The sequence below is a fragment of the Falco naumanni genome, chromosome 12, assembly GCF_017639655.2.
Source record: "Falco naumanni isolate bFalNau1 chromosome 12, bFalNau1.pat, whole genome shotgun sequence".
Taxonomy (NCBI): Eukaryota; Metazoa; Chordata; class Aves; order Falconiformes; family Falconidae; genus Falco; species Falco naumanni.
The window spans coordinates 27,522,454-27,548,108 of NC_054065.1; the positions used below are offsets into that span (position 1 = coordinate 27,522,454).

The 25,655-nt window shown below is 37.8% G+C and overlaps 1 protein-coding gene across 10 annotated transcripts in view; it reads right to left on the minus strand.

The window, feature by feature from the left end:
- The window catches only part of ENAH (ENAH actin regulator), a 99,077-nt gene that overhangs the window by 32,683 nt on the left and 40,739 nt on the right, over positions 1-25,655 (minus strand). For 9 of the 10 annotated variants that reach the window (XM_040611690.1, XM_040611695.1, XM_040611696.1 and 6 more), the window contains exons 2-4: positions 18,092-18,257; positions 16,451-16,628; positions 4,771-4,855 (exon numbers count right to left, since the gene is read on the minus strand). In XM_040611690.1, the coding sequence (XP_040467624.1) occupies positions 4,771-4,855; positions 16,451-16,628; positions 18,092-18,257 (429 nt within the window). Of the gene's footprint in view, positions 1-4,770; positions 4,856-16,450; positions 16,629-18,091; positions 18,258-24,257; positions 24,324-25,655 lie in introns of those variants that run through there. The other variant, XM_040611693.1, reaches the window with a different exon arrangement.

A 25,655-nucleotide genomic window follows, 5' to 3' on the forward strand; every position in this document is an offset into this window, starting at 1 on the left:
GTGAGGTCAAGTAAAAAAACCACTAAGTCTTTAGAATGAGACAAACAACACTGACTGATGGGTCTTTTTGCTTCTGGCTCCCTGTGTCTCCTGTTCTAGTATGCAATGCAGATGCTAGAACATCCAAGAGGCTGCAGGCTGTCCCACGAAACTACCTCAGCAAGCTCAACTTCAAAAGTTTACACTGATCTAACTTTGATCTGCTGGAAACCCTTAGCTTAAGCATTAAAAAACCCCTTTGATTCCATCTAAACCACGTCTCTGGGATGAGACCTTCATGCAGATTTTGTAACACAGCACACAAAACAATCAATGTGACTGTATTCTACTGAGCACTTTTACATCCTAAACCAAAAAGCCAACTGCTGTACCATATTTACAGGCGTATCTCTAGATACAGACTAGAACTGTTTGCTTAGTTATAATCAATCCACATGCTTTCAAAGAAACCCTGCTTCCTCAAAATAAACTGTTGGATTAATGGCACAATTTCAAAAGCAAAGGAAAACTGGAAACATTACATCTGGCCACTAACTACGGAAAGGTCACAGGCTGTGGGAGATCGGTAGAAACCAGGCTACCAGGGACAGAAAGTCACGGGCAAACTTTCCTTCCTTTAAATTACTGTAGCTACATGGCTACTGAATTGTGTGATGCAGGGTTTTTTTCTCTCAGTTTTTCCACACATTTTCAAAAACAGTTCAGGAATTATATATGTAATAATTACTGATTGGGGGGGGGGGGGGGGGGGGATGGATGGATTATTGTACTGTAGCTAAAAAATTAAATTAGCCAAATCTCAGAAAAACCACTTTTACTCTGTGAAAGGAAAAGCATTCCTGCTTAAACAACTGCATAACTGCTACCCTTGTCAGCCTCTGAATTCGCACTATCTAAAACTAAGAAGCCTTCCAAAAGATACTATGAAAACCACACCGTATCAATACTACTTTCTAGCACAGTCACACACCAAGTTTTCTTTAATGGTATCATCCCAATCCACGAAATAAACCAAAAGTGTAAGCAAACTAGAAATATTTAACAATTACAACCCCCCCTAATATTCCACCTGCATTTTGCAAACTTCTAACACTCTCAAGTACTTACGACAGAAGTCGGTCAAGTTTTGGTCCACTACGTCCATGAAGGACAACAGGTGGCTTGTATACCTTCATTATTCTTTACAATCTATATGCTTTCTCTGTTTCTGGTGTTCTTGGTCTCTTTATTTATAAAGCAGTGTTGATTTTGAAGTTATTTATAAACATTAACTCATTAAATTCCCAAGTGTCATATTAGATACCAACTCAGTGACTCATATTTCTGGCAATATATTTGTCATGGCTGGAAGAGAAGGTAAATTTACATGCACGAGTAGTACACACAGGCATGCCATGAACTAATCTTACATTTAAAAATGGTATTTGACATTAAGTAACTGAAGTTAACAAATACATATGTCAAATGAAGTTGGCTCATTATCAAACAATCAGTGGAATTTATAAACACTGCCTGACTATCGCTCTGACAAAATGAAAAATAATCCATATAACAAAAAAATCCCTTCATTTTTGAGAATTGAAAATGGAAGCTGAAGTGTTTCTAAGCTTGTTATTACTGTACTTAAAATGAGTGCAAGTTAAGGAAAATTACAGTTATCTTCAAGTACTCACTGAGAAGGAAAGCATAGACCATGTGTTAAGGTTTCTCAAGACAGCAACAAAGTTACCAATTCACCAGAAAAAATTATTTCATTGATCACCACCTGTGTGATCTTGGCTCCTAAAAACCTCAGTGTTTCAGACTGTACATCTGGTCCTAGTGATTTTACAGATTGTTTCACTGCACAGTAAACGATGCAAATATTCAAGTAACAAGCTCTGCAGCAAAATAAAAGAGGAGTATTACTACTTTAGCACTTTTACACAAAATGTAAGGCATCTAAATGCTTTCTAAAATAGAGAAAAATCTCTAAACCAAAATAGTACACTTTAGTTGGCAACGATTTGATTTATTTCTTTAGTTCCCCATCTTGCCAAGATTCTTGAACACTGATTATAAAAGTGAAAGAAAACATCAGATCTCTCTTTAACATATCATTCTTCACCAGTCACTCCTTTGGTGAAACACTTCAGAAGAAACATTTCCATTTGTGCCTAGGAAAGCCCTGAAGCTACAAGCCACATAATTTACCTTTGAAATCAGTCCTGCTTTGAGCAAAGGGTTGGACTAGATGACCTCCATAGAGCGCTTTTTTCAACTTCGGTTTTTATGTAAGCACATTTTTCTCAGGCTTAGAATAATTTTTTTAAAAAAAATAAATTTCCTGAACTTTAAGTGGCAGTCTGTCAAACGTTACTGAATCCAGGTACACCCAAGGGGAGGGCTATGAGACCAGCACTTAAAGACAACTATTACCAAGCCACATCTTACACAAAACCCCCACCCCGGAGACACATTTCACAGGCAGACTCAGCAAAGCCTGCCTTTCCACCGATCCGTTACAGGCCCCGTGTTCCTTCCTACACAGTAACATTTATTCCCTTCTTTTGCATTCCCTGTAGTCTTACCGTTCCCCACAGCATTCAGTTCTGCCCACACTGCCTTTACCCTTTAGTGAGAGTGGAAATGTCACTTGTAGATGTATTAGTGGTAATATATTCCTAAGCCTTTTCTTCCCAACTATTTACTTACTCTCTACATTATGGTATTAAGACTATCATTATTACAGTCTGAGAACTGAAAGACAGTTACTACAGAAGAGAAGTTCTGGCTTGAAGTTAATTGAACTGTATTACAACCATACAGTTACAGTAGTAAAGAGACCAGAGACGCATTTGTGAAACGTTTTAACGGAATTACATGTTCTTCTTAGGCTTAATGACACAACAGAAATAGTCTTTCCACAGACAATCTGGCTAGCAACATGAGTAAACAACTCATTCCAGTTCACTGTCCTTTTGCAGGGGAAAAACAAACTAAAACCAGGACCAGGCTTCGAAGAGGGCGTTACATTAGATGAAAACAAGCAGAGCAGACTGATCAAAGGAGAAAGTGAAATTATAAGAATGCCAATATGCCCTCTACACACAAAAATTTCAAGAGACTTGCAGAGCACTTCATACAGGGCAGCACTTTTTTCTGAAGAGACTTCTACCTACAATGCTTCTCTGAAAAGTATTTCAGCATTCTAAGTTTCAATTAATGCAGGCTTCTAAAGGAACAGATGGGAAATAAACATATTAAAAGCCACTACTGTGGAACAGAAAAAATATCAAAAGAAAAAAGCTTTTTAAAAGTCTGTCAAAAGAAGTGACACAAAAGACCTTTATCATGACGGCAGACTTGCACATAAACACATCAAACAGGCAGATTTGTAATGAGCTTCTTGCTATTTGTTTTTAAACAAGGGAACCTTCAAATAAAGTGATCCCTGCTCAGATTTAAGAACACACTGCAGAAAAGAGATGGCCAAATACGATCAATTTTTATGCCAAATCTTTGTTCAATATGTATTGCTAGTTTGTCAGATCTATGAGTTATCCCAACATTAGCAATCTGGTTCTGCTCACCTCTGCATAAAGGAACTAAATGCAAAATAGAGAAAATGTCAGTCCCAACTAGATCCAATGTATTAAAATATTTTTTTCAGTTACCACTGAAAGCTATTAAATGCATATACACCATCAATCTGGACCACTTTCTATTTATTCAAGGAGCCTGTTCCCTGCATCTGTACTGCATGTGACCTAAATCACTCCCAGCATCCCTGCTGAAAGGGAACAGCTAATCTCCTTGGGAGTATTTTGATGGTAAAATAATCCAGGATTGCACCACTGGCAGCATACTTGAGACAGCCCAAGGTCTTGCTGTTTTCACTTAACCCAGTCTGATGGTGCTATCCTAGAAGACTTTGCCATTTCACGTACCCATATCCCAGACACTCAGCCTACAGCAGTTAACTCATACCGCCACACAACAAAAGCAGGAATACAGCAACTAGAAAGTTTGTCCTCAGAACCCGGGCACATAATCGATATGTAGCAATAGAAACTGAAAAACCTCACGTGTTAAAAATGCTATGGGTCAGAAAAATATCCCACAGGGCATGGGACAGGGTACAGTGGCTTCACATTGAAGGAACAGCTTAGCTTGGAGGAACGCCACTGGTCAGGGGAACATGGACTACTCCCTGAGGGCAGCACAGATATAATTAGTATTGCTACAGCTGAAAGTTAAACTACTGAACGTTCCATAAATTTATACACTAAAGGCAGAAAATTAAGGTTTCATTGCTAAAGAACTAATATAGTACAAAGGTGAACAAGCTTTTCAATACAGTATTTTGATCTAGTGCGTCCACATTCAGGAAGAAAAACTGTCATTCTCCATGATGATTGAATTCTCTACTTCTAAAGGTTAAAACTTCCTCCCTTCCTTGCTGCTTTCATAAGCATGTGTCAAAAACTGAAGACACAACAGCCACTGGAAAATTAATTAGTCTGGCTGAAAATTACAGCAGTGAAATCTTCTAAGGCTTCCCAACTCATCTTCAACTCTTTCATGACAGGCCAATAGCAATTGCATTGTTTGAAGGGGTGGAGATCAGGAAAAGGGATCTAGCTACCAAGTTGTTACACAGGAAAGCTGCAGGCACACAAATGCTGGCCTAATGCAACAGAGTAATTGTAAGTGCTTGACACTTAATTTCTCATCATTAGTGAGGGCTACATTCTTTAATTGAACAGCTGTTTGCTTTTAATACCATACCTCCTCTGGATTTCCAGTTCTTCTTGTGATGGTCCATTTTGTACTTGAGAGGGGAGCTGTGAATTCTGCCGAGGCAATGTAGGACCTAAAAGCGAAGACAGATCATAAATTATTGAGTTGAACCCTTACTATACAAGAAAGCACAAAATCAAGGGAAAAGACCAGCCATCACATAAGAACGGTTTACTTCTGCTTTTTAAGCCAAACAAGCTCAACAACATCATACAGCAAATAAAAACTGCAACAAATGTTACCTTATGTATTTACAGAATGGTTTTATTTCACATGGATGAAAAAGTTTCACAGAAACCAAAATAAACTTTATATATGATGGAACTTGACAAAAGCTCTGAAAAGCGCTCCAAGTCTGAGATTTTCTTAAAACAATGTACAAGTACTTTTGGAGGAACAAAAAAAGGCTCAAAAAATTAAAACACTCACCTAAATAGAACACTGCAAATGGGGGAAAGAAAAGAAAAGAAAAGAAGAACAGGAGAAAAAACATCAGAAGCTTATCACCATATCGAGAGAAGGAAGATAAAGTATGTTTCTACAGGTCACACCGTGATTTACTCAGATTTTAGCTCGTCAACTTGAATCAAAGACCTCCCTTTTTGGATAGGAAGGTATTGTGTCCAACAGAACAGAGAGAGGCATATAACCAATGTACAAACTGCATTCTGCTAAGCTCAAGAAATGCAAAAGAGAAGGACACACAAATTCATCTTCAACTTTTACTGATGGACAATTCTAAATTATACACCTTTCAAATAAATGTATATGCTAGATACATCCTCTAAAAACAAAGAGGCTTTTCCAATATCCTCACAAATATATCTACAGCACAACATTATTTAAAAAGAACTAGCAGAAGTGAAGCACAAAGAAGTATGGAATTGATTAGATCACAAATGCACTGTTTCTGTAAAAATGGGCAGTAAACCAGGAAATTTAGACTACAGATAGATTTTAGATTATGGACTTTATAAGCAAGCAGAATTAAAAAAGAAACAAAAAAATTATCAGGTTCTGAAAAGGTCCCAAATCAAAACAGTAACTTCTTGCTGAGATTCCACCAAACTAGTTAAGAGTGATGGAGTTGTAACGAGATCTCTCCCATCTCAAATATGAAAACTTAAAATTCGTTTGCCATCTGAACTTGTGAAAGTCGTCCAAAAGTATGAAGGGACCATGCGTGACATACTGAGACATCGAGGACAGGAGACTGCCCTGTTTAAAGGCTATACAGAAAGGTTCATTTACTCTAAACAACATTGTATTGCTTCCACTCTGGTCATAAAAACAATGAATCCTGAAAATTACAGAAGCGTATACTACCTACTGCACCCTACAGTTAAAAAGTAATGTGAAAACTTACTTCTAGAAGATAAAAGCAGTAAGTGTGCTATAGAGGTTGCGTCCTCCTTACTGATTCTTTTCACCAAACATTCAGTCCTTGTACCCAAGTACAAAACGTTGTCCTGGATGTACTATTTTTGCTTGGAGTATCTCCAAGAGATACCCACATATAGATCTGTATTATTTTTAATGCAAAAGATTCAATTGCAATGATAATAATTATCAGTAAGTAGAAACATCTGTCACATTGCTCATCTGGAAAACTCTTCTACTTTAAAACTTCTGAAGTCTTATGTCCTCCTCTGTCCTCTCCCCTGTGTGACAGGTGGAAGGCGTTTATGCCCATTAAGGCATGACTGCAGCTCCCAAGCAGCCAGGCTATTTGCTGGCTGCACCATGCTGCAGCCTTTCATGGGCTTTTACAAGCAGACACCATCCAGCAGTGCTATATACTACTACCACTTGCCACACCTAATGTACCCCCTTTCCTCAGATCTGCCGTTTCTCAGTATGAAACACATTGATCTAAAAATAGATAAAAAAAGAACAAAAATAAAAATAAATGGTCATACTATGGCCATTTACCAACTGGAACTATTTTGTACTGAAAACACAGCAGAAATGAAAACGTCAAACTTCCACGCATTTAATTTAAAAGTATTTAACAGGTTTTTTTGAACAAGGTATTATCACGCTGCAGTAGCTGAGTGCTGACCACCACCGTACAACCTTTCTGCTAGCGTCCCCCCAACTCTTTCTTTTGCTAGCATCACTGGAAACAAACTACCTACCTTCACTTGCACTGGCTATTCCAACCAGCCTAACCCTCAGAAAGCCCGTTCTCACAGCCTCAAACTTTGTTCTAGTGCACTGTCAGAAAGCCACGTTCTCCATCAATTCTGCAGAATGCAACCGTCAGCAAGCCACGCTGGTGTAACCTGGCCAACCTCCTCCAGTAAGTTACGTGCTTCTGTCTGTATATACAGCTATATACGCAAGGGAGCTGTTAACAACCGACACGGTTCTAGTACTCCTCACACATTTTTGCCATAAGGCAACACAACCTCCCGAGTATGCTGAAGGCTTTCAAGAAATAAAGGTTCAGCTACCAAGTCATGTGGCCTGTTCTCTGACAAATTCCTCTCTGCAAGCATAGATGTCCAACAACCAGTATGCTAATGGCCATTGGCAAGTTAAAGGTATATACCAGGTGGAAAAGTATGTTACCCTCTAACATTCATTACAGCAAGCCAAGATCACCGCTTCACTGCTAAAATACAACTGTCTGATAGTGGGACAGATGGTGTAATAAATAAATAAGCAGGAGCTAGTTAATAAAAAACACTCTCAGAGGCTTTTGAACACTTCAAGATACTTCAGAAACATCAACCCCCAAGAGAAATATTCACAGATACTGCCTGGAAAAGAAGTCTGATCCTTCTACAGGATCACTTCATCTTCAGAGACCGGTACAAGCCAAGTAAGATGAGGCCGAATGGTCTATTCAGTCTGAGTTTTAAGGAAAACCTAACATCTTTCTTTTTCTAAAGAAAGCACAGATGGTGCACTCCACAGCACACTCAGACAGAGGATATAATTTCATACTAATTTGTTCAGCAGCCGCTCCAGATTCAATGCTTTCTGTTTTTCAGCTCATTCTCACCTTTGCATCACCCTTCCTCTTATGACAGTTCAGACAACTATGTAGCAAGAGATGGACTGGAAATCCAATGCACTAAAAATCCCAGGGGAAAAAAGCCTGCAAGAAGTGTTTCCACCAGCAAGATCAGAACCAGTCCTGGTTCTTCACGCAGTGTCACAGACAACTATGCTAGCATAGCTTAAAGTGCCACCAGATTGCTGGGGGCCGCTTGAACCAAATTAAGCATTCCCAACACCACCTTTTTAAACCACAACGAGAGCTGCAGTTTATCAGACTCCTTAACTTTCACCTCCAACTGACTTCTTACCTCTCTATCTCCATTCAGGTGCTGAATTAATTCCTGTTTATTGTTGGACAATGTAACATATTGTATTGAATTAATTCCAGGTTACACAACCCTGTGTAAGTATAATTAGCCAGCTGGAGATGGAAACAAGTGGTTTCTCCTCCCTTGGTGTCTTTTGGTTCATCAGTGCCTTCAGTCTTTCAATTAAATGGTCTGCTTTGGAGTTTCACACCGAAGTCTCCACCCCACTTCCTTCCATGTCACCTGCCCTATGCTAACAGTGTTGACATAGCACCTGGCTGACACTGAAGACCCCACGTTCCTATGAGGTAGTGGCCATAAAAACCCCCAAGGATCCACTGTTCAAGACTGGAGCAATAAATGTACTACCGGTTATGCAATGAGTTACAGTGCATATTTTTTATTTGGCTGGACAGGTTTGCTTGGGAGCTGGCAACCTAAGGATCGGCAAAGTGGGTTTTTTCAGGACTGCTGGCAGTCAGGGTCACATGAAATCTTCCTGAGAACCCCACATGCCCTATGGTTCAAGAAAGCCAAAACACGCACAAAAAACCCCCACTCCTGCAATTACTGTACTGTTCAGAGTACAGCATTAAAAGACACAAGTAAATTTTTTTAAAAAATCTAGTACCTTTAGAAAAAGTTGATCAACTATCACACATGAGAATTTTAGTTTGAGGTGAAGATCTCATTTCTTCCCCCAGAGAAACAGTTCATATAAACAACTCCATAATTAAGAATTCCCACTCTTTCATTTCTCAGTAATCAGCATCAAAACTAAGCAACGTTCCAATTATACAGTCTGATATTCAAATAAAAATATGACTGACTTTCCAAAGGAAGAATGGACTGAAAGCAGACATCAAGTTAATTTATACAGGCATATGCTATAAAGTGTACTGACTAATTATAATCTTTAGAAAACATTTTCATCAAGTACAGTTTCTGAGTACACCTTTGCTAAGCAAAGAACAGACCCCAGGCAAGAGTTCAAAACCACAGCAACAAGATGTACATGATAGAACATAAGAACTTTTTAAGAAGTGTTCTACTAAATACTTCAAGGTTTTCACAATGAGTGGAAAGCAGGCTTTTTCAGAGATCTATGTTTGGAAGTAATGAGAAAAATTATTATGTTGAAGTCGCTTTTCACTTGTCTCCAGCTCCTTGCCATCCCATTCACAGCCTGTCCTGCTCCAGGACATTACAGAAGAAATTCTGGGGAGACTTGCTAACTAGCTTCCAGCAGAAGCAAAACAGCACCTTCCTTGAGACCTGATTATGGGTTTACATGCAAGACCAAGATGGTAAAAAATTAGGTCATTAAGAACTGACAGAACTTTTCTCTAGTACTTCTATTGGAATGAATCATCTTCCAGCTAAGCCTTCTCTTTCTTCAAGTATCTGCTTTTCCATACACAGCTACCATTTTGTAAGTACCTTCAGCTGAGTGAATTTACTCATCACTTATTTTGGCAGAGTGGGTATTATGTTGCATTTTCTATACTGAAAGTAAACGCTTTCCATTTCACTGCACAAGCACTTTTACCTGATCAAGGTAATAAAAGGGGACAAGAATAACAAAAATATTAGAATACTTTTGGATTTAAGTAGAGATAAGCCTCCTATCAATGCCAGCAGAGCCTTGGAAACAGAGTGCTGATACCCTGGGTAGCTAGGCTTGGGCTCAGCACGACTTGCCGTGCGACCCGAAGCAAGCAGGTTTGAAGTTTCTCTCTGCAGTCCTTTTATACACGGGGGATGGAGACAATGCTTCAGCAGTACAGTCATGTGGTTACTTAATGAATCTACAGCATCACAGTCTTAAAAAAAGCAAGTATTGGAAGTGTATCAATACCATATACTGCAGAATATTTATGCTTTTTTCTCCAGTTCTGCCAAAATTCGTTTTAATAGCAATGTTGTAGATTATGACTGTCACTATTTGCATACGATACTACAGAAATGAGCCTTTCCAGCAAAGTTGTATTTCCACAATTATGTTCATGATTTTACGACAACATCCTGCTCCCAAAAGGCAGCAGATTTAATATAGCTACAACTTCTACTGGTAATATTTGTAAAACAATATGAACCCTCAAGAGAAAAATGTATTAACATTCCCCAGTGTTTATTAAGCAAAACTTCAAAACTTTAACCACAAAATTAATGTACTTCTGTGTATGTTTGCCATGCAGTTAAGACCAACTACCAAATTTTACTGAAATTCTTTGGGTTGCCCACCCAAACTTCAATGCTTTCACCTGATACAATACTAATTCTGAAGAATCACATAAATCAGTAATACCACGCAGGCAAACTTTAAAAGTGAGTATAACTCTGAAAACTTAGCAACCCCCTTTACTTCCAAATACCACAAGTATAACACTGATGATGCTTTCAATGATCTTATGTGCAATTAAAATGGAAATATTATATCCAATAAACAGGACTTCTCTCAGGTCAGTATTTTGGCATATAAACCAGGACTAGTTGATCAGGATTAGCTATTAAAAAATCTAGTAACTGAAAAAAAAAATAAATCTTTAATCAATCTCACTTTTCAAAGAAGAAAAAACTTGCTAGCAAAATCAGAGTTATTACCCGAGATATTAACTTCTGACAACACAGGTAATAATACCACATCACGTTACTCCAGTTCTGACAGGGGTGCTGACACCCTGCTCCAGAGGCTTGCCAGCAGTACAGGTATAGCATAATTACTTCATCCCAGTAGAAAAATTCTTCTCACAAAACAAGTTTTATCATGATGTGAACCAAAACAGCATGAGGAGAAACATCTGAGATCCACCCCCACCACCACCCCCGGCCCTGCATATACATTTCTCTCTTCAGCCTCCTATAGTCTCTACACATATTCCAGTCAAGCAACCCCCATTTTTGTTTGTTTACATTTCCCGAAGATACTAAATTATTCAATCTATCATACAAGTAAAAGCATTCTCCTATCAGCAAGGATTTAATGAACCATCTCTGCTGTAAGAGAAATGACTGCACATCAGTATACAGCTGTGGAGAAAGCATGCACCTTCTCCCCGTGAAGGTCTAATTATTTAATAACTGGACAACCTAACTTCTAGGGGTCCCAATAATTTCAAAGAACTTCAACCTCCAGTTTTTCTTCCAAGAGTAGACTAACAAAATAAAGAGACGCTGGAAACAAAAAACCCCTCTGTTTCTTTTTCCTCCTCCCCATTTTCCTATTAATTAAAGTGTCATCGAAAGCAATATTAGCACAGCTTCACTGAAGCCATTCCTATCCCTTGCCTCTATACCCAAAATATCCCAAAATCTTCTTGGGAACCAATACAGAACTGTTAAAGATTAGTATAAAACCCACCATGAATCTTACATACATGTAATTCTGTTAGAAAGAATTAGAATAGGCTTGTTTACAGTTGTATTACATCCTTCAGTTCTTTTGCCACTTTCATTTTCTGCAATGAACAACTCAAAGTACCTCCTCAAATGCATATTACACATATACAAATCTCATACTTAAGTTTTTTATTCTCTAAGCAAGGCTTTCTTGAGGCTGAAGACTGCTGCCACACGAAAGAATGCCAATTCCCCCTGAACTAGAAGGTACTTTTTGCAGCAAAACTGAATGTGGTACCCCTTTGTTCCTCCCCTTGCCCAACACACACATCCCTTACTTGCCCTTATTCCTTCAAAGGAATAATCCATTTTCTCACACATCAGAGAATTTTCTCAGCCATCCAGTTTCCCTTCATTGAGGCTTTTCTCTCATTCCAGAGGCACTTTGATTGCAACACTGAACTCTGTTTAATGCAGATGTGAAAATTTTCTTCATAATGCAATGCAAAACCTTTGCAGAAAGCAGTCGTCTTTAGACAATTAAGACTAATTACTGAATATCTGAACACACTGCACACAGCCTTAAAGCCAGAACTCCTCTTCAAATGACCTCTTAAACTAATGATGCATACTTGTAATTTGATGAAGGTGTAACTTTTGACCACCTCAGACAATTATTTAATTAAATGAATAAGTCTTCCAAAATTTTCCCTAATGAGTGCCAGAAACAAATCTTAGTTCATTTTTAATCCATCTTCTAAACCAGTATAGGGCAGGAACTTGCAGCATTAGTAGTATACCTTAAAATTCCAGGCAAAAGCGCAGCCCTGTGTTGCTGTCTTTCTCTTCTGGATTTGCATGTGGTCTACAATCTGTTCAACTAGCCAGCAGGAAAATAGGGTCTGGGTGAATAGCTACTAGCTAATGCAGTCATTTGAACCAGAGCAGAGCGAAAACACTGACTTTTACATGGATTTAAATAAACCAAGTTTAAGCATAAAATAAATTAGGATGATTACATGAGCAGCACTGTAAATCAGGAGGAGAAAAAAAACCCCAAGACACTAGACATGCAGGGTATTTCAAACAGCTTCACTGACAAGGTAGCCAGTACTTCAGAGATCTTCGAGATAAACCTGTACTGTTTTTTTAGAAGAAAAATGCCAGTTGCAGTAAAGGCTTTACTCCAAGTACTTTCACTTTGCATTCTGAACTCATCAGATCGACAAAAAGCCCGTTGCTGAGTGCTCAGCCATACAGGCACCCCTTGGCTTCTCTAGATCCACTAGAGGGAGAGCCTAAATTAAACAACCTCAAATTAAGCCAGCAGAACAGCTGAGGATGCCAACTGCAAGCAAAGATCAATGACATTTTTCAAATACATGCAAGAGAAGGATAATATTTTTTTTTAAAGAGTGGCATAAGTAACAGCTGACTAGCCAAAAGGATGTCCACAAAATAATCTTTAATACTCCTCAGAAGCATTTAGATTTCTGTAAACCTTTGCATAAAGTTTAAAAAAATTGCCTACAGGTTTAAGAGTTTCTGAACAGTATGCTTTACTAACATTATATCTGCTTTCCTTTTATCAATAACATACAACTTAAAATAACCAAGCTAATAAAAGAAATTGCCAAAATGAGAGAAGACAGCAGAAAATAATGATACTGCAATAATCAAACTTTAATCCTAAACTAATTCTAAATTTAATTCTAAGCAATCCTAGAGTAAAAGGGAGGTATCTATATAGGATTTATTTTACTCGAGTTGGAGATGCTATATGCTGGTTTAAATATACTAGGAAACCGAGCAATTTACATAAATTGTTAGAGACAAGTTGTCCTCTTCAGGTCCAGATTTCTGAAGCAGTATCATTAGTACACCGAGGAGGACTGCATGTGTTATACTTTTGATAGTTTTGTTACTTCGAATTTATCTGCAAGACTTTTAAAAATTTGTAATATATTGATCTTCACATACTAGCACAAATTCCTTTCAAAAAAGGCTTGTTTATTGAAAAAAAAAAAGGGGGGGGGGGGGGACACGACCACAGGGGACACAGGACAGGATGGGGATGGACCCAGTTGCCATCTATCTCCTAAAATTAAGAGTTAATATTACAGCCTCAGAGCCAGTGACTTCTCAAAATAAATATTCAGCTATGTCAGAGATGCTAGGGGGAAAAAAACCCCAAAACACCACAAAGCCACCACCAAGAATTAATTTATAGCTACACTTTTAGGAAATTAAAACTTTAAGCAAAAAGCCCAATTCGTTTGTTTCTAAACTGCAAGCTACTTAGTATCCTACTTGCATTACTGAAGCAGGTATGTTCAGAAAGATACTTTTATTTTTTTTACTTCTTAAACTGATACAGGTCAGAAAAATTAATACACACTGACAAACCTCCCAGCTGATAAGAATTAGGAACACTTGTTGACAATATTCTAACACGGATACATTATGACCATTTATCTTTATAAACATTGTCTGGAAATGGTAACAGGCTTACAAAGCAATTCCATATGCATAATCACGAATTTTTTTTACAAGCATCAGTGCAAAGCTACTTATCTTCCGACATCTGCTGAGGCAACACTAACAACATCAAGCTTTGTTTTTTATTTCATCTTGATGGAAGCTAGAGCTGTTTGTGAAAAAGTTAAGCGAGAGCAAATCTTAAGCAGCCAGAGTCCTCCTCAACTGACAGTATCTCCTCTGCCGATGGTGTGCACCATTAGTTTGTGACTAATTCATTTTGAGTTGTATCTACTACTACCAAGTCAAATCACAGGAAGGAGAAACAAAGCAACTATCTTACAATTCAGAAAACTTACAGGTTACAACCAGTCACTATCAAACCTCATTACAAACCGTATTAATTCATGTCCTCATCAGTCAGACCTGTATCTCAAAGCTCTTAAGAACAAACCAGGTAGACTGTAGCCAGCAACCAGAACATATTACAGTCATATTCAACTCACTTCAGGAATCACACAAAAATCCATCTGAAGACGAAACAACCCCTCGATCATCAGGGATTAATTGGTATTAAATTGAAGGAAGCATACAAACTCAAATTTAAGGGTGACTTCAGAGATCAATGAAGAGACTACTGGCAGAATGATCTGGAACAATTCATGATATGGAATGAGCAGAGGACTGAATTTTAAGTACAGTGATTTTTAGACTCATTGCAAAGCTCAGCTCCCCTCCCCTCTAAGAAATTACTGAAGTGATGCAACAGGAAAGAGTTACTTTGTTTGCTCCTCTGGAATTACACTGATTCTAGGCTACTGTTCAAATGATGTTCTGTATTACTAAAGCTGCATATAAAAGAAATCCCTAAAAACCATTTTAGTTTTATCCAAGTCTTTACAAACTGAAGTGGCATATTAGCTCAAAGTTTCTACTACTGAAGAATATAACAACATAGCTGTTAGCCCACATATAATTCGCATAAAGAGAACTAGTCATTAGACAAATCACAATAATCCATGAAATTAAAAACCAAGCACACTGACCAATTAAAAAATTAGCACTGTCATCCCTGCCTGTGTCATTTCAGCCTCTCCAGTAGCTCAGTTTTACCATTAAGAGGAGTTAAATGAAATAAAGAAAATATATATATGCATATATATATACACACTTGTTTGAAACATGTTATACCAAACTCTTCAAGTACAGGTAATGGGGAAACAACATAAACACCTCAATCCTGTGGGTATTATAAAGTCTGAAAAGGCCTGACATGATATCAAATGAGTAGAAACCAACGCTTCATGTGTTCCCACATGTTGGTCGGGAGATAGAACAGAATACATGAGACGTTTACAATCAAGCAACCTTTGGGAAAGGAGAACTGAGGGATTTAGAAGAGAAAATATCCAACTGAGAGGTAGGAGGATGGGATACACAACTGGATTATTTTAGCTGGCAAAAAACTGTATGCCTTTAGCTACTCCTTCTATTTTAGCCTCATGCTGCATAAAACAGCACAAGCACTGCAGAATGCAGTGGTCTAGCCTATATCCTTGGTCTAGATAGCTTAGTTTCAAAAGGTAAGCCTTGAAAAAACTATCAGATTGAAAAGCAACTTGATAAAGTCACTCCTTTTTTGCTGTTGTTGAGACAGCCCTAGTAAGGTCATCTACAGCCTCTCTTCTACACAGCAGAAAGAAAACTGGCACACAAGTACTCTCTCTTGTTACACAGGCAATCTTTAAAGTTTAATGAGGACAAAAGAATTCTATTTGGTTACAAGAACACAAAAGTCTCTTTTAGTCTTTCAAATTAAAATCTCACTCTGTGTGCGGCTCAGTGTTATACTGATCAATTTGCTGTAGAGCCTATCTAGAATATATTACAGGTATCACCTGAAAACAAAGCCACTGATTTTTCCACCAATGTTTTAAACCCTCTATGTCACACTGTTCTCCAACCAAATTAAATGACGGACCTGTTATCTAAATTATGTGTGCTCATCAGAACGTTGCCCCTGGATCCAAGGTCTCCAAGCTAGAAAACTCTATGGTAAGAACTGCCAAAGAGGACGACATGAATTACAAAGTTCGGAGTGAATAAACCTAATGTTCTCACAATAAACAGGTACTCAGTGAGAAGCAAAAACACCAATACACATGAAGAACACTGGATGTCTCTAGAAATTCTGAAAAATGCCCTGATCAAGAGGTATGAGGAGTTTCTTGGTGCAGTGTTTTGGTTTTGCTTCCTTAAAAAAACCAACGCTAAGTCAGCAAGTATCTCTATGTAATAGATAACATGAAAATCCATTTACTTGTTAGGAATTGTATTTACACAGGTGGCAGTCAAGTTGAGAATCACTATTAAGAAACAGTAATTAGGTAGACAAAACACCCAAATAATTAAACTGGCCAGAGGCTGAATGATTAGAAACAAGACTTACTGACTTCTAAGCATAAATATTTGAATTTTTTCCATCCCTGTATTTGAACAGTCTTTAAAAAAAAAAAAAGTTGAGAGACTCTTACCAGCTTCCTGTGAATTTAATACTTCTAAGGCATGCATCATGGCACTTGCGAAGACATTGGCATCTTCCTTGCTGCCAAAATTCAGACCGTACACCTGCCTAGCATCACGCCACTGGTGGAAGGTCTGTGTAGCCTGATTGTATTTCAGCCCTTTTGGAATGGCACAATTTATGACCACCTATAATCATTAAAATAATAATAAAAAAATTATGTGATTAAACAACGATTACAAACAAGCTTTAGCTTTATATAACTTTTTTCCTTAACCACATCAGCTAATTCAAGCCCATAATCTGTAAAATCAAATGCTGAAGCACATAACCATTTTAATTTTAATTCCAAAGCCCCATGAAATCAGTGATGAGAATATACAAGGGGACTAATGAGATATTTTGTATCAACTTTTGCAGCTTATGTGTTCTTGTTTCAAAAGATGCAGATCACTGCAATTGTTTTATAACAGCAATGTACTAATATCAACAGTTCTGACTTAGTAGCAGAGTACTTGACATGAATATGCATTTGCATTTCAGAAACTCAGTTTTCCATTAACTTAAAAGAATACTTGTTAGAATTTAATTTTTTAACCCAAGTTATCACCTTCCCCGTGGGTGCTGCACCCCTAGTTTGCAGTGCTTTCAGCAGCAGTTTACACAGACTTCTACTATGCATCACAAGGTACCGTTCTGCAAGATTGCTATGGCTCACACAAAAGGTGATAAATTCTGGCTAGTAGGATGACCATTTCTTACAAGCCATCCACTAAGAGGATCCCATTGCACTTGGATAACTATATCCTCACCTTTTTCCACTGAATAATGGGAGAAAAACCCCACATGTTTATTCTCAGATGAATCACAGAGACCATTTGTTACTTGGAATAAGTGTTTAATAACAGAACACATGGGAGATTATCAGCCTATGCTTCAGGTGTGTGAGAAATGAACAAAAAACAAACCAAAAGTATTCTATGAAATGCTGGGAGAGAAGGAAATAGATACAGACGCTTTCCTCAAACAAAAAGATTAGATTTTTAACCCACCCCAACTATCACAAGGCAGAGCACGTTTCAGGACAGAGTGCTAAATTTGCCATTTAATCAAGATTTAAGAACTTCAACAAGGAAACTAAGATGTAACCCCTGTTGTTCCCTTTTCAGTCTCTCGAAGTGGTAATGATCAACATTATCAAATGTCAGGAGGTTTTTTAAATGAAATGATCTGGGGAAGTGAGATAGGTATCCAACTTTTCATAAAACAGAAAGGGGCTGCAAAAGAACTGCTGGTACCTACTCAGACCACAGCCAACAGCACACAGTAGGGAAGAAGGAACGTTTTTAGGTAGCTACCTTGCCTTAAAGAGAACCAGATGACTTCTGTGTAAACCACCAGCCTTTACACCTAGCTATCTGTAGAAAGGAATGGTACAAGAGTGCACAAGAACTACATCACCTCGGAGTATCTAAAATGCTTCATTTATGAGGAAAAAGCCATAACACAGTTTTGCTACTTTGGTTAAAAAGAAAATTAAATTTATTATTTACAGCTCCCACAATGTTACTGAAGACTTATTCCTTACTCTTAAAAGGAATCACAAAAATAGCTTAAGATACATATGCCAAATTTTCAGAGATTTGCTTACCTGATGATCCTGAATCTTCCTGCCCACTACTCTGAATGTGTTGTTGCCTGTGTGATGATATATATGAACTCGGCTGAATCCAGTTGATCCACCAGCTGGTACCCATTTCTTATTGGCATCATCATAAACCATTACAGCAGCCCGTGCTTGGCAGATACTCTGCTCACTGTTAAAATACAAGTATTTTGGAGTAGAACATAAAATTACTTATGGCAAACCACCACCTTTTTGGTTAACATTTAAAAAAAAAACCCACTCAAATTGTTAAAGCAATATTCCTTGCAACTTACTGAAACATTCACCTTTCTAAATACAAAACCCCTAGCACTGACATTTTGCTTAAAGGTGTTCCTCCTGAAAAGTTGTGGTCAAGACAAACAGAATGAAAGGAATCAAGAAGAGATATTTTCCCTTTTTTTGCATTTTTCCCCGCTGCAGGTTTTTCCCCCCCCTTCTTTCTCTTCAACGCCAACCATGAATTTTAATGAAATGCTATAGCCATACACCATTTTTTCTGCAAAGACTGAAGAATAAAGAGTCTAGAGTTGCCCTAGCTTCACACAGTTTATATTTTTCAGCGGCAACTACTTCTGCAAGAAAAGAGGACTGGAAGACCCTGGGTCCTTTAAACGTATATTAAAGAAAACAGACACATACACAATCAAGTTCAGCACAAAAAAATTCACCTGCTCATAAATGAAATGCTTCTTGGTTTTGACATATTTTACAACAGTTGCCACCTAGATGTAACATTTTCTCCCTGAGAAAAGGTTATATTGATCACTGAAAAGCACAATTTCATTAGGAGATTGCTGTCAGCAGCTAATCCCGATTATGGCAGTCATCTGGAAACTAAGGTACAGCCTGAAGTTAAAAGGGAACGTATCGTGAACATCATCGTATTAGAAACACAGGAAAGCAGAACATACCATGAGCACACTATTTATTAGAAGAGGGAAACAGTACACAAATTGTCTTTATGGGAAATATGTCCAGATGCAGACAAGAAATAAAAATAGAAAGGAATGATTTCTTATCAGTAAGTCAAATTCTCTGAACATACCACTCCAGCACATCCAACATTATAGAAAGCACATGATGCCTGGCTTGCAAGGAATGTAGCCTGCCATTTGGAAAACTGAGACGGCTGAAGAGACATGCATTCTTCACCAATTACAAAAGGAAGTACAATGAAATATTTCTTCATATTTTATGAATGAGGGAAATGACTACTCCCCACCACCACCACCAACGTCTTTCTTGGTTCTTTTTTTGTGGCTTGTTGTCGGTTGGTTGGGGGGCACGGGTGGGGTGTTTCTTGTGATTTTTTTTTTTTAAAAGACCACACTGAATTTCCCAGTATCTTATTTTCACCTCCCAGCACAAGAAAATTCAGAAGTGTATCCAGATGTTTTAATTCTCAATACATACTTTTTTTTTTTTTTTTTTTGAGAAAACATAGCATCAATTTCTATCACACTTTCCATGGCACTCCAACAATGACAAAAGCACTCAACGCTGGGATGCTTTTCAAGGCTAGGGACGAAGGCAGAATACCGAGATTGTGTCTCTTACAGATGTGATTCAAGATCAGTTGAGGAAATATATTCTTAATTTTAAAAACGCAGGTGTTCTAGTCTCACCACCTATTCAACAACTAGATCAGGATGGGATAACAATTTCTAATCAGACCACCCTTTTTCTAGCCAGAAATTAGTTCAATATAGAGATAGCAAACCTGTAATATATAGAGATATGTATACACCCATTGCTTCCTTTCTAAGCATAGTTTACAGTTTAGACCAAAAGGACCACATCTGATCCATGAAGAAAGATTAGATGCAAAGAAAATAAAATTATTTACAAGTTTCAGGTGTTTCACAGTCCCATTAAAAACATGCCACAAGTAAATAAGAAGGTTCCCTCACCTGAGAAGGGGACAATGCAAAAGCCTACTGGATTTCTTTATTCTTAGAGTGTTACGGCATACAACTATCTTCAAGTTCCAACCTAGAAACATTCTGTACTGTTCACAAACAGTAATGGTTTTTCTAAAATGCTTAACAGTACTATAGAAAACTTGGAAAATTTCAGAACCCGCAACAAATTCTGCTACATTTCACTTCAGATCAATCACAAGCATGAGAAACCTTAGGAGACAGGATCTGGATACTGATCTGGAAGCAGAGCCATGTGGTTTGCAGAGTTCTTGCCAAAAAATCACTTCCTCTCAATCATGTGTCAGATTAAAAAAATAATAATTTAGATTCTATTAAAAATTGAGACTATGAGTATAAGCTAATATGTTCCAATTACAATGCAGGCAGAACCAGAGTGTGATTAAGTAATGGTACTGGGATCAGAAGACTCAATTAGTAGGACAGACCATCAAAGTTCAGATGTTCTTATTCAGACCATTCTCACTCTTTGCCCTACTACAGTCCTTTCACAAGCTTAAGTTTTATAGAAGTTTTTACATGATTTTATTTAACAGAACAAGAAAAAAACCCCCACAACCTACTCATTTTACAACTAATTGGTATTCAAGTGGCACAATTCCTAAGCACAAATAAGATGACCTTGAGTAGAATTTCTAGCTTTTCTTTAACAACTGTTAAAACTATTTTTAGTTCTACTTCTCAGGCTATGCCTTATAACTGAAAATATTACACAAGTCTAGATCTCAAATGTTTCATGCTCCATTTAAAATAAAAGAATTTTCTTAATAGCAGGGGATTATTCTTACCCATATAAAGATACAAGATGATTCACATACTTCAAAAATGACAAATACAAACAATTTCCAGTCAACCTATTCACTCATTACACAATAAGTCTTCTCCCTTCACTTCACACATATCTTATAACTAAAATTTTCATGTCCCAAGTCTGTAATTTTCATATCCAGGTACCAATTGGAAGGTGACATACTCCCCTCCTGCCAAGGCTCCCCACCACCCATCACTTTATCAGACTGCAGCAGTAAGATGGAGAAAAACAAGCTATCCCTATCAGAAACAAATCAAACCATTACCGTGTGCTAGCCTTTTTCCAGGGTTCAACAATTGCACGTTACTAGATGTAGGGAGATTAATTCTATTTCTTTCTCTTTGTAAAAAGTTTTGCACTCTGAAGTGATTACATTTTGTTTTGAAGAAAAGCATAGAGGCACAAGCTTCAGCAAAGACGTCCATCTTTAGGTCTGCCCTTCAATGATTATTTAATATTTGAATATAGTACATTACAGCAATTAAGACACCATAAAGTAAGTCTCAAGAAAATCTTCACTTCTAAAAAGTAAGAGGCATACCTGAACTCCATTAACTTCGAAGGGCTACATACCAAATTGAAAATCTATGCTGTTAGCTCATGACTATCTTTGACGGGTCTAACAAAACTCAAGGTTTAGTTTTCTTTCCGTGATTTGCCTTCTAGGGAAATGCTGAGTTTAACATACAGTCACCAGAACCCGAGCCAGTGCCCTCTGTATTCCTCTACAAATACAGATGAACTTATCAGTTCAAAGGAACAAGAGTCAAATGAATTAGAACAGTATTATTTATTGTATTTCTTGCTTTTCAAGCTCATGACACTTCCCCGCTGTACATTAACAGGAAGCAGGTCTTCACTGATCTCAGTACTTATACATGAACTCTTCACAGTCCACAGGGTTTTCTGTAACACACATGTCCCTCAGACTGCAGGAACTGACTGTAAGATGCTAGGATGACTTCATTCACCACACCAGAATCACTTTGGTCTGATAGAAAAGCTTTTTTTGGTTGTTGGTGCGTTTGTTTTTGGTGTTTTTTTTTTTTTTAAGGTCAGTTTACTTTAGTACTAGTGGGAAATAAATAAATAGTCCACTGTCATGTTGCAAGAGAAAAGATGAAGTGTCTTCATCTATTTGCCATGTCATTAGGTCTTCAAAAGCATCTGACAGGGTTTACTTGCCTGTCTATACATTTTCCTTTTTCTGGTGCGCTGTACTGGTGTAACAGTTCCAGAAAGCATTACACTTGGATTAGCCTGCACCTTCTCAGTGTAAGAGCTCTTTAGAGGATGCAGGAGAGTAAGCAAAAGGATCCATCTCCAGCTTCAAATGCTACTGCCAAAACACACAGCTGCTCAAAGAACTGATCACTAACTTATTAGGGCAGTGGGTTGGGGAACTAAAGCGACAGTCTAAATATTAACTAAGAAAAATTAAGAAATCATTCTCTCCCAAGTAAACGTACCAAATTATATGTATGGAATTATACACAGAAAATGGAAAATTCATAAACTGAAACATTCAGGCAAAACAGTGCTTACCAAACCTTAGGAAACAAAGTGTACAAGCTGTCTTCCCAAAACATAAAGCTTGACAAATATCTGGATAGATATACGTTAGGAGTTCTTTAGACAAAGGTGTAAGGCTCTGATTGTTAAAGCCAACTATTATTCTTGATCAGTCCACCTACAGCAATACCATATAAAGCCAAAGACAGGGTGGTTGGTTTTTATTTGGGGTGGAAGAGTAGGGGGAGGGTCTGGCACTCAAAAGGCTCACACAAAAAAAACCACAGTAGTAATGAATCATAAGATTATTCTTATGGGAGAATATGCTTTCCTCCTCCAGTGATGAGATCATACAGAAAGCTCAAAAACCATAGCAAACTGAACCCTAACAGACACCATTCTTTCGCCCAGATGGAATGCATTCATTCTTTCACGTCCCAAGTTCTTAAGCTCAATGCACAGTGACACCAATACACAGTCTGCTGACCTAAGCCTTTTTTTTTTTTTTTCTCTCCGCAAAAAGTGGATGTTTGGTTTTCCTCCCTCAAGAACTAAAAAGGATAAACAGACTTAAATGATCAAATTCATATGGAAAATAGCACAATCGCAGCCGCAGAAAAGATCATTTAAATATACTAACAAGAGCAAGGGAAAGCTGTGATTGTTCTGATTCTCAACCTTCAGCATTTTTGTCAGTGATGTAACAATGAGGGTTTTTAAAAAGCCTTATCCTGCTACCGTTTCTTCTTATGATTCAGGGGTGGGTTTTTTGCTATGTTCTCAATTTACAGAAACATAACAACATGTTCTTAAATGTGCAGTTTTTGTGGGGCAGAAGGAATGGAAAGAGACGCTGATTCATCAAACGCCCGTTCAGGATTTTCAGACCATGTGGCACAAAGATAGGAAGAAACTCCAAACGTTTCCAATAATAACACCTAAAAATATACATTTTTTTAAAAAAGCAGATAAATGCTGGTCCAGATATCAAGTTTTATATCTTGGTGGTGATGTTTTATAAGATGATTTTCCCTGCTTGTTCCTGAACCCCGACTGGCACATCACAGTGAAAATGTGTGTTCTCAACCTCACTATTAACCCCCTCCCCCCCCCCCCCCCCCCCCCCCAAACCTACAACATACTGTGTTCTGTACCACCCTTTCTATTACCTAAAACAGACACTTTGTAGACAAAGTTGTCATGCATTCTAAGCTGCTCATTTGGCTTAACTCAATCGTTAAGCTACTTGTCAGCATCTTAAATGTGAACATAAAAATGTTTCCAGTGCCTGCAACTATGCTCCTCACATTATGGTCTGTTGAGAACCAGACTGAACTACAGATTAATGTTTATTTTTGGGACTAGGGGATGGGGTTTGGATTTATTGGCGGGGGTGGGATGGGTGGGTGATGAACAACTTTGTGTCACAAGTTTTTAACTCCTAAAACTACTGCTTTAAGTTTTATTCATTTTCTTGAACTTTTGCACTTTAGGCAAAAGCAAATCTCAGAGGAAGCCCAGTACAACAGTTACCATCTCCTCCTTTCCACTAGACCAGCATCCACACCATCAACAGGACATAAAAAAATAACCCATTTGGGCTCAGGCAAGGTTTAACATAGGTTTTACAATAAATTAATTTTCTGTAACTCATCCTCAGTTGAAAGCTAAGAACCTCAACTTTTTCTTCATTTCTAAACCTAGCTGAATAGGCTGCTGCACAGGAACATTATGTGCTTGGTAAAGCAGAAGGAACTACGCCGTGCTATGCTAATGTTTCCAACTTCAAACAATGCAGCTTGCCCACTCCAACGCTTCAGCTAGTACAGAATTTACTTGCTATTCAGGTTTCAGAAAAAGACCAAGTTGAAACCCGCTGATTTACCTGACTGGTTTTCATGCAGATTCTTCTCTGGGCACTACAACCCCCTGAGGACAAGAGTGGTTGCTGATTTCTTCTAGCCTGTCAAACTCAGAAAAGAGTCGCTGTTCAAACAGGAGGTGAATGCGGAGGGAGTAGTTCCAGATTGCTTCACTAACAGCTCTCCTGCTAGTGAGTTAGTATTTGCCTGTGCCTAGAAAACTTTTGATTGCTAACTGAGAGATTCATTCATCTCTCCCACTTTTTCTTCTCATGAATTACTCAGAATACAGATTAGCTGCAACATCAGAAACCAGAGTGAAATCCTGCATGGGAAAGTCCCAACTAGAAATAAAAACTGCTAGTGCCAAGGAGCAGGGGAAACAATCTAAACACTGGGATTAGGAAAGGTTCTTCACTTTCAGCACAGAATTCTGCAACACACCATTCCAGGGCTTTAGCTGGTACAGTTTATTGAAGCCATAATTTCTTTACTCAGTGAGCACCTTCCACAAAGAAAACCGCTTTCATCTCATGTATAAAAACATTTAACATTAATTTAAGAGCAGTCTGCTCTTGGAGCAAGTGCAAGTTAAAGAATAAATTTCTCTTGTTGCTATAAATCTGTTCCTTCACAATTTGCTATTGTAGCTCAGTCCACAGCAGCAGGTGAATATCCAACAGATGAAGGAAAGCACTGCAGGACACTCAGGCAGAAAAAGAAATAATTATTTAGAACAGCTTGATGTCAAATGGAAGCCTGCTTTTCACATAAAATTACCAACTTATAACCCCAGGATATTTTTTTTTCCAACATTGTTTCACAGGCCATATTTAATGTAAGAGTATTTCATACATTGGACCAAGTAATTTTGAGTTGGCAATTCAATATTGTCTTTAGAACTGTCATACACTGATTCACATAAAAATTCACCCATTCCCTTAAAGGGAATCAGGGATATTTAAGAGAGAATATGACAACAGTTAAGCCAAGAAAAACCCACGCTATAGAAACAAACCTTAAAAAAACAAAGGACTGATAGGAATTAATAATAGCAGGCTGAAAACCATGGTTTTTGAATAACATGAAGCTAGCTACACTAATGATTGCTAACTGTATATAAAATATGCAACAATATGTTATTATATTAATATATTATTATATGTGATTAATCATATTTAGTTACAGTCTCCATCCTAAACTTAAATTCATAAATGGTCTCTGAAGTCAACCTTCCAATTTTCATCTCAAATTGAAGATGATACTAAGATACCTAGCACATATAAATTTCAGGCAAGGAACTACTTAACCAGTACAAGGATTCACTTCTCAAAAAACTAAAGAGATTCTATGATTACCCAAAACCAGGTATCAGTTTTCAACCAGGAACAGAAACTAAAATAGTTTACAGCACAAAGGAA